This window comes from Panthera onca, chromosome B3 (genome assembly GCF_046562875.1).
Source record: "Panthera onca isolate mPanOnc1 chromosome B3, mPanOnc1 haplotype 2, whole genome shotgun sequence".
Lineage (NCBI taxonomy): Eukaryota > Metazoa > Chordata > Mammalia > Carnivora > Felidae > Panthera > Panthera onca.
Genome location: NC_138344.1, coordinates 37,916,718 through 37,927,299, shown reverse-complemented (window position 1 = coordinate 37,927,299; position 10,582 = coordinate 37,916,718). Strand labels below are relative to the sequence as shown.

The 10,582-nt window shown below is 42.4% G+C and overlaps 1 protein-coding gene across 6 annotated transcripts in view; it reads left to right on the top strand.

The window, feature by feature from the left end:
- Nucleotides 1-10,582, top strand: part of IQCH (IQ motif containing H) — a 213,408-nt gene that overhangs the window by 42,981 nt on the left and 159,845 nt on the right. The window contains exon 6 of one of the 6 annotated variants that reach the window (XM_078448767.2): nucleotides 4,764-5,849. The exons of the other annotated variants lie outside the window; for them this stretch is intronic. Within the exon in view, the coding sequence (XP_078304893.1) occupies nucleotides 4,764-4,778 (15 nt within the window). The 3' untranslated portion in view covers nucleotides 4,779-5,849. Of the gene's footprint in view, nucleotides 1-4,763; nucleotides 5,850-10,582 lie in introns of those variants that run through there. 6 annotated transcript variants of the gene reach the window in all.

Sequence of the window (10,582 nt, the reverse complement as noted above, 5' to 3'; positions counted from 1 at the left end):
TTTAAAGACATCCAGAAATGCCATATCCCATTTATGACACACAGTCATTACCCAAGGACTGTGATGGCATGCACAGCATCCCCACCTCTGTCGTTAGAGAGAGCTTTCTCATCAGGTTGCTTAGAGTTCTCAAGAAAACAATGACTTCTCATGTTCCTTCCTCCTGATTCCTAAAATATATCCCACCAATATGGCGGTGGTGGTGGTGAGTGGAAGGGGTGGTGTATCGCCTTCGTATGTGGCTGCCGTCTAGAATTTTAGTTCTGCCTGGGTTTGTTTGGAGTACTGGAAAAGCTGAAGGAAGTGATGACAGAGTTATCATCAGCTGCTTTCTGGCTCTCACAAAAGCCCACGATGGCTCTGGGGTGGGAAGAAGCCATCAGAGGCTATGCTTGCATCGGATATCATTCATCAAAAATACAGTGGTAGTGAGTTCTCCAACTTCTTGAGGGTTTCTTGCGTGTTTCCTGAGTTTCTGTGCTGAGATCCTGCATGCATTTCCAGACCAACCCTACGCTGAACTCCAAGCACCTGCTAGCTCTGAGTGTAGCGATTCTGGGTCCGACTGCCTGGTGTGAATCTTGCTAGATGGGGAATCTCCCAGAAACAGCCTGCGTTGTTTCATAAGTAAAATGTCCATAATAAGAGTATCCCATAGGATTGCATTGAGATTTAAATGAGAGAATTCAAAGCACTTAGCAAAGGTCCTGGTACAAATAAGTGCTCTAAAAATGTTAGGACTAGAGACAATTGTGATATTGTATTATGCCATGTTTTATACTGACATTTAAAACTTACATTCATGTAGGGGTTGAGGGAGAGAAACAAAATATTACTGAGATAGCTTCCAAAGATTCTATTTAATATTTCCTAGGATGATGCCTTTTTCCCCACACTGATACCAGGGCAGGGACCTTGTGGTCTGATCCATTTGCCTGTTTTTCAGGTCTTCCACTGCCCCGACCCGTGTTTTGCTCGTATTAGGTGCTCAGGAGAGAACTGGTCTGTCTCCTCCTTCATCTAGTCTCTGCTTGAAACTAAGTGACTGATGCCAAGTCTAGAAGTGAAGAAGCGATTTTGCTGGCCCCGGTTACCCTGGTTGCACGGGGCATCTTCCCACTGGGCTTTCCGATAGAGTTTTCCCAGTGAAATACCCTTGCTCCTGGATTCCTGCAACAGCCTCGCCACCAACTAGCTGTTTCCAGGAGCAAGTTACTCTACCTTGCTCATTCTCATTTTCCTGGGTTATAAAATGGGGAGCTTGGGTTGGAGGCCGTCTGGTGTGGTGGGAAGGGTTTGGAATCCAGTGGATCGGTTTGGGTCCTATCTGCCATTTTCCAGTTATGCAACCCGGGTGAGCAAATGCACATCTCGGGTTGTCAGTTTCTTCTGCAGAGTCAGGATAATGGTGCCCATTAGGCAAGGGTGTTCTGGGAATTATAGATAATATAACATTGCTGGCACATAAGAAGAGGTGCCTAATAAGGGTCCTGCCTATGTAGAAAATGAACTAACCTTAGAAATCTCATACTTTCTTCCCCTTCTTCATACCTATGCTTCCACAAAAGGATCTGATTTGGCTCCTCTCACACTTCAGTATAAATGAGTAAAAAGGTTTAATGCTCTCGTTTTCAAACTGTTACAGAGAAGCCCAGTGAGTTTCGGGGAAGCTGCAAGCATTCAATTCACACTTAATTTTTTTGATAAATATTTGAACGATTTTAAAGTGCAGCAAAGAACAACACAGACATACTTAAGTTAGGTGCCAAATTTTAGCACATACTAAGATACCAGCAATGGGTTAGTTTGCACTGGCGGGTTAAATCTGAGCGCACGGGCGTGCACGCACATGCACATTTGAATTTCTTATAAAGATGTCTTTCACTAGCTAGGGCGAATCTTTGTACTGGTCACGTTTTGAAATTTAGGTCTGCTCATATCCACTCCTATAATAATCATACAGATACATAAGTGAAGGCCAAATACAGGTCAAGGTCTTAAAGCGGTGCCTAGCCCCTACTAGCGTTCGACTGGTTTTGGTATCACGACACATGCGAGCTATCACGCCTTAAAAGCCAGGCAAGTTCTCTGGAGCTCACATTTGGCAGCACAAGAGCCACTGGTACATGGTAAAATTACAATAAGACACATTGCAATGTGATCATATAGCATTATAGATCATCTCATTGCTCATTTTAAGTTTGGGTTGGTTCTCACCTGGTTGGAAATGTGCTGCACACGTTCCATCTGGCGGTGCAGGGTCGGCCTGTTGCTTCACTTACAGCTGTAGATAAAAGGTCAGCAGTAAAGTATCATCTTAAAATTTGCCTCAACCCACAAAAGTAGATTGTTTTGAAACTGAGTGAATATCCAAAACAAGAGGGTGCAGAGATATCCGAAAAGAAATTAAAAAAAAAATTTTTAAGCTTATTTATTTGAGAGACAGAGAGAGAGAGAGAGAGAGTGGAGTAGGGGTAGAGAGAGAGAGGGAGAGACAGAATCCCAAACAGGCTCCACACTATCAGCACAGAACCCAGTTCAGGGCTCAAACTCACAAAACTGTGAGGATCTTGACCTGAGCTGAAACCAAGAGATAGAGGCTTAACTGACTGAGCCACCCAGGCGCCCCTAAAAAGAAATTTAAATGGGATGTGATGGAACATCTTAAAATGTTACATGACATGTTTGAAAAGTACTTCCATTATGATTATGATTATGATTATTATTATTCAATAATAAAAGCACTTATGAACTGTGCCAGACACTATGCTAAGTGCTTTATGAACACTATATTTAACCCTTATACCTATAAAATAGATGCCATTTTTATAACCTTTTAACACATGAGATGGAGACTAAGATTAAGCTACTCACCTAAGGTTATGAAATCAGTAGGGGAGTTAGGATTCAACTTACTGACAAAATCTACTGGACATACTCCCTAAATTAAGTACTCACCAACTGATCCTTAATTACCAAGGAATTTGAACATGTGTTAGATATTGTTGAGATTCTGTTTTGAAACCAAAAATTCCTACTGTTCTTTAAAGCTTCTGGACCATTTTAGTTGGGGGAGATCCTGAGGTTACAAATACCATAACAAATTGTTAGCTATTTGAAATTCTTTATCTATTTGCATCAGAATTTTCTCTGTCTTGTCCATGCAAGAAAAAAATACAGAAATAAATTGTATGCTGAGATGGATGTAAGGTGGTAGTTATTATCTGTGACTCTTGATTTCATAATTTGCCTTCATCGAGACAACCTCAGTGTTTCCAGTGTTGATTTACACATAAGTAGATATATACATATACATGTTTATATATAATTCAACATATAGAATTATACTAAACTCTTATAAAACTTGCATTTACTTACCTATCAGAATTCTATTTAAAGTTGCATTTGAAAAATAGGTTCTACTCCTGAAAATAAATTTGAAAATCTTTGGCATGGACTATTACCTTTCCCATGGGTTTTTGTTTTTTAACAAGAGTAAATCCTCTATTTAATTGAACCAAAGGAGTGAGACTCTATTAAGGGATTTCAAGCATGAGTGGACAGGGAGAAGGGGGATTTGGGGATGCAGGAAGAGAGCTTCTCACTGCCCTGGAATCATCCCAGGTCAGCAGCCACCTGTTAACCAGCTAGCCTTGCTCCCTGACGTGACCCACTGCCTTTGCACTTTGTGACTTGGGCTTTGGACTTGAGTTTTGGTAACTAGGAGGCTGTGTTTCTAACCTCATAATTCCACTTTGAAGAGCCAAACATTATGTAGATGATAGACCCTGAGTCAGCTCTAGGATAGGTTTAAGGTACCAGGGGTCCATGGATAGAACTGTAGGTCAGTACGTTTGGTTTCCAGTGTATATTATTTTATGCATTTGAAAAACATTATTCTGCACCTGGGTGGCTCAGTCGGTTAAGTGTCTGACTTCGGCTCAGGTCATGATCTTGCGGTTCGTGGGTTTGGGTCCCACATCACGCTCCGTGCTGACAGCTCAGAGCCTGGAGCCTGCCTTGAGTTCTGTGTCTCCCTCTCTCTCTGCCCCTCCCCTGCTTGTGCTCTTTCTCTCTGTATCTCAAAAATAAATATTAAAAAAATTTTTAAACATTATTCTGCATAGGGGTCTATAGGACCAAAGGGGTCCGTGATCCCCCCAACTTAGAACTCCCTATGATAGATTTCCTTTTCTTTTATACAAACATCCAGTATGGGGCAAATTATGTATCAGAACAAAGAAGTATCCTAAAAACTCTGTGTTCATTATGGATAAAAGACCTACTTCTTTAGTTAATGGTATAGGAAACCTACCAAAAAGTGGATAGATCTGCAGATTTTCATAAGAATTGCATCTTCATGAGTGAAAATATAAAACTTCGTTCTCTCATCTAACTACTGTGGCTTTTCCATTGCAAGCAGGAAAATGGAACCGCTACACAAGAGGTAATACTTGCATTATTAGAGTGAGCATTCTGCTTAGGATGAAGCAGAAGAAAAATACTATAGCAAGTAGCACAGTAGCATTAGCCACAAGAGAAATGGGCCTAATAGAATTGTTTTTATCATGGCCCAGGTTAATTATCCACTGAGAGATACTTGGAATGAATAAATACAATTGCTGTGTTCTCCAATATTCTAACCCATTGTACCTTAAACTGTACTTGAATTCAAGCATACATTCTTAGCCTTTTAAAACCTCATTGGTAGAACAGAAGTAAGTACCCATAGACGAGAGTAACTCACCCTATACTTTCTTTAGAAGCATCACCTCTGAAGCAGAATGTGTAATGGAAGCCCAGAAGATATCTATTTGGAGGAAATCCTTCTCAATAGCCTGTAAAGGTGGGACAATATGCCACCAAAATACCCAATTTGTATAGTCTTTTGATTTCCATCTCTATTTGCAATGAAGCCTGAATACATCTGTTTATGGTTGGCAACTGTGAGGTCTGGAAGCAGCCATGAGCTCTTCAGTGGAAAGAACCAGAGGCCAAGAGGAGACTCAGAAGACATGGGTGCTAACTGGTCCCATGCCGCTGCTATAAGCTCCATGCTATCAAGGGAACAACACTTAGTCTCTAAGGACTGGGATTCCCCATCTGTATCCTGAGAAGACAAATTGGCTGTTCTGAGTCGTCGCTGGGACCACGGCACTGATTCTGCATCTCCCAGATCAATGAAAGCTACACGGGTGCCTTGGAGAACTGCCAGTCTCTCAGGGGAGACAACGTAGTGATGGGTGTAACCGCTGGGGGGAGGCCTGCGTCAAAACAGGCCTTGGAGGAGCTGGTGGGCATGGCTGAGAGAAGAGGGCCATGCAGTTGCAGCGCTGGAAGCCACACAAGCAAAGGCAGAGGTGGAGAAGAATGAGTAACAGAGGGTAGTCTGGAGCTTCACCTAACCATCTCGAATTTTTATAAAGGGAAAACCAAAAGATGTGGTTGGACAGGTACGGCCAATTGATGGTTGGCCTTGAAAGGGCTACTGAAATCTAATTGTGTGATCTCAGCCTCGATCATAAGAAGAAGGGCTGAAGGCAGTTTCTGAAATTAGATCACTTCTCCAGATTCTCTAACTGAATGGCAGCTTTAGAATTCTCCTGAACAATCTCTCTCCCTTGATGTCTTCATTGGTTATTAAACTTTATTTCCTCTCCTTTTGGTTATAAAGATTTCTTGAATAGCATTATCTAGCATTGTCTCTTGAACTTGTTCAGTGTTCATGAAATGGCCTATTTAGATTTCCACAGACAGCCTTCCCCCTGACCATTTACATACAACTCTATCCCTGTCATACGAGTGGCCACTCAGAGCTGCCAATCTAGCTGGATGGCTGGGCTTTCTGTCCAGATGCTGAGTACTTCCCCACTACTTCCTAGGACTCTATTGGAAACCCATCCCTAATTCCCACGTCTCACATCTTCCTCCCCAGTGTTAGTCCAAAGCAGGATCTGGGGCCAGATTTCTGGAGGCAAGAGAGCCAGTTGGAGCACAGGGGGTCACTGACTTCTCATATACCCTGTCTGCCCGCCCCTCCACTCCACCCTGCACCCCTTTGGCTGCACCCCCTCCCTTCCTCATTGCCAATTACCAGCCTCAGCACAGGACAGTGTGAGGTCTCCCCAATCTCACCCACTTACCAACTCTCTGTGGTCCCAGCTGCTCGTGCAACAAAATGTCCCAGGGGACTATCTTCATCTGAGTGTTTTCTAAAATACAGGTGTGTTTCCAAACTTATCAAAAGGAGTGTTCATGGGGTAGGCTTTCTTCTTCCTTTTTCTCTCTTTTCCAAGAAGTAAAAACCTTAAGAAAATGTCTAAAGTGTTCTTACTTACAACAGGAGTCACAAAAGTAAGTCTGCTGGGACAGGGCTGGTGAAAACAGACTGGGCGTAGAGCTGTCTTCATTATTGGAGTGCTGGGCTGCAGAGACCGGCCCTCCCTGGAGGAAGCAGCCACCTCAGCCCTAGCCCTGTGGCTGGGTTTTCGAGAGAAAGCTGGAAACGCGTGTTTGCGTTTTCGGCGAAATCTCTGGATTTGTAAATTCTTGCCCAGATAACTTAAAAAATCCTGTGTAGTTCAAAGAAACTAGTCTCGAGGCTGGCTATACCTGTATGGCAGGTCAGCAATTCGCAGCTTCAAGAGCCCTGGAAGACTATTAATTCGGGGCAACCCAGGGTGTGACCCGACCCTCAGCTTGACAGGATTAGAGATTCCATTTTGTCAGAGTTGGACCAGTCTCTTGAGTACAGCTGAACTCATAAGAGATCGACGTATAAACTGGAGTGCCACTTGATTTATTCTAAGGAGAGCTATAATGGTTGGACGAGCCTGGATGTTCAGGTCAACCCGATCTGGTGAGCACATTGTATCCTTCTTAGAAAGCTATACGGAAGGCGCAGTGAGAAGGCTGCTTAGCGGACAGGGGAACTGACTGAGGGTAATTAGTTGGACGATCTTCATGGTGAGCAGCATCACACATTTATAGTCTGATGCATCCATCTGTGAAGCTGCTCCTGCCAAAGGAATATGAATCAATCCCTGTGGAGAGTGCTTTATGGACACTAAGAAATTCCGACTCTCTGATTCAACTTTTTATAATAAATAGCTACTACCTGCTTGGACTGGACGAATTACACTGCATTGTGCTGAGCTTCTGATATCCATGCCCACATGGATCCCAGTGGAGGGAGTGCTCTTCCTCCCATCTTACTGAGAAAGAAGCCGAGGCTTAGAGAAATTAAGTTCCTTGCTCCAGTCATGCAATTAGTAAGTGGTACGGCCCGGATTCAAACCCAGGCCTATCTGATATTAGAGCCTCTGTTCTTAACCACTGCCTTCCTTTTTACTAATTTCCTACTGTAACAGGCCACTCGCCTTCAGGTGATATCTCGCTTCTCTGATAACACTAGTTACGCTACATTCCTGTCGGGGGCTTGGGTCTTTTAAAGCAGTTTATGCCTGGAGCTGACCGCATTGATCATGCACTCATATTTTTTAGCTTAACACTCAGAGCTGGGGAGAGAAGTGGGGGGAACGCATCTCCCTGTCACTGCTCTTTCTATCTAAGTAACTGTAGTACCCACAGCAGGAGAGAAACCCTGGCTGGAAGAAACAGTATGCATCAAGAGGAGAAAGAGAAAGCTGAGAAGAGAGGTGGGAAGGAACCAGTCTGTAATACAAAGTATCCTCAGGGATTTCCCGGTGGGATACCCTGCTTCCCTATCTCCCCATGGTTCTCAAGCCACTGGGGCCACTAGGAGCAAGGGAATTCCCCTTTCCCCGTGCCTGGCTGGTGAGGGGCCCAGATACAGCTGGTGGTTAGGTTCATTTGCACTAATAACTCCCATGAGCTTGCCTGGGGACCTCACCCCACTTTGTTTAATACGTTCCTAAGAAAATTCTCTTCTGAGTCTCAAAATGCCATTTTCCATTTCTAACTGCAAAGGGGTTGATCCTCGTAGGAAGTTACCAGGAAGCGTTGTAAAGTGCAAACAGGCAGGGACCCAAGAGAGGGAGCTGACCACAGAGAAAATACTATCCCAACATCTTCTTTTCAACCCATTTAAAGATGTACTGGATACCCAATACTGGATTCATTTAATATAACCATAATTTAGGGGGAAAGAGGATTGACTCTTTCAGCCAAGAATTTTCAAAACTGTAACCCTCTTAGTTATGGAGTTATCATTTAATCTAAAACATTGCAATCCCAGGGGAAGATAACGCCATTTCCCCACACGCTCGTGTTTACCATTCCATTTGCCCATAGTTTCAAGTGTGGAACGTCAACTTCCATAGAAGGAAAGACAATTCTCCCACCAACTCCATTTTCTAATCTCGAACACTCGCAGGACACCTAGCTGTGCTTTTGCCATAGGCTGCATGTGAAGCTGAAATGTATTACCTGCCCAGGATACTACATTTTAAGAAAGAGCCGGCATTTCTGAGTGCTTCTCCATGCTGGGCATGGTGGTAAATACAACAGACACAAGTTGTCTCGTGTAATCTTCACAGTAACCCTACAAGTTGGGTACTATTTTACCACTTGCATTTCATATTTGGGGAAACTGAGGCAAAAGTGGCTAAATAACTTGCCCAAAGTCACACAGCTACAAGTCAAAGGGCCATAATTCGAACTCGCCAGCCTGATTTCCAGGTTGGCATTCTTAATTCTTATTCTATGCTCCCTGCAGGTGGCTTTGAAGATGATGACTTTGACCTGCACTGAGCCAAAAATGGCTCCCTTGATGACCAAGGAATTTGCCGGAGAAATTTCTCCACCTTGGTCTGGGAATAGAAGTAAAAGATCAAATTACTCAGTTAAGAGGCTATATTAACCCAAGGATCAGAAAAGGGGAGCTGGTTCTTTCCTACCCCCCCCCCTCCACCAGGTTTATTGAGATATAATTGAGAATAATATTGTGTAAGTCTAGGGTGTCCAATGTCATGATTTTGTACACATATATACTATACTGTGAAACGATTACCACCTCTATCACCTCACATAATTACCTTTCGTGTGAGTGTATGTGTTGTGAGAACAGTTAAGGTCTACCCTCTAGAGCTGAGGCTTTTAAAGATGGACACTTACTTCAGTTAGACTGTAAACTCCTTTGAGAACAGGGAACCTATCTCCAACATCAAACATGGTGGCAGATCTGGTAAGAATCCAGTACGAATTTGCTGTTGGCTGGTGTGTATGTGGTCAATGACTTTGAATAACAACTTGGTAAGGACCTCTGCAATTGAGTTAGGCTGTGTGAAGTTAATGTAAAGAATGAAATGCCACATACCTCATTTGGCTATATTTGTAACGCTCTCCTCTTTTCCGCCATAAAAATATCTCCCCAGATCTCTTCAGGTAGAATTTTATTTTCCCTTCCCTAGATCATCATAGAGTGCTTTTAAAGCTTTACACATTATGCCTCGAATTTACTGAGCCACATCAAAGAGCAACTGAATAAATAAAAATACATCATATTCCTGAAAAGGAAAAATGATTATAATAAAAACTTCCAGTTGTTTCCAAATTAATATTTATATCTAATGTAATTTCAATCCAAAAACTTATGGGTTTTATTTGGTTTGTGTAGAATATTAATTCTTTTCCACTTGCCAGTGTTCATCATCTTGAAAAATAAATGGGCAAAAGCTTCAGGACTTTTTTTCTCCTAAAGAAGATTAATGAAGGTAAATTTTTCATACAACTTGTTAAAACATATGATAACATTAACATAATTATAATAGCATCCTACGGATAGAAAAATTAACAGACCAGTGGAATAAAAAAATGAGCACGGATATTGACCTTACTGTAAAAAAATAAGTTTGAATGTAGGAAAGGTGTAAGTTGGTGGGGAAGGGAGGGATAGTTAGATGTGTGTGGCCACGTCACTGGACTAATGTGTTGGAAACAGAGCATTCAGTTAACTCCTAACTTTACATCCTAAACCAAAGAAAACTCCTGATGGGTTAAAGTAAAATGTTTAAAAAAAAATAAGAAAACTATGAAAAGAGAACTATTTTTCAGGTTAGCCAAAGGAAGATTTTTTAAAACACCATTACGTCACATAATATTAACAATCCCCTTTATACGAAAAGTCCACATTCATATTGGACCCCAATCCTGAATCAGTCACTAACTTCTACGTGATTTGGGGGCAAAGCGACTTACATTCCTTGAGCCTTAGTTTGTTCAGTTGTAAATTTAGGGCTTTGATCACACCATCCCTAAGATTTCTTCTAGTTCTGACAGCCCAGGATTCTGATTCTGAGCAAAATCGATTCCCTTTGGTTCCCTTCCTTTCCCTTTTCTGACCAACACGACCTATGAAACAGAAAAGCAGACCAGGTGAAACTGGTTTCTCTTCTGACCGTGGAAACGAAGTTCACAGGAGGTGTTGATGTTTTTCTTTTTGCAATTATGCATTTCGCCAAGCATCTGTGGAGTACCTGTTATGTGCCTGATGCTGTCACCGCCTGACTTTTATGTGTCACCACCTAACTTTTATGTGTCACCACCTATAATACTCAGGGCATGTTGGAGAGATCACTATTCCCATTTCACAGATAAGAAC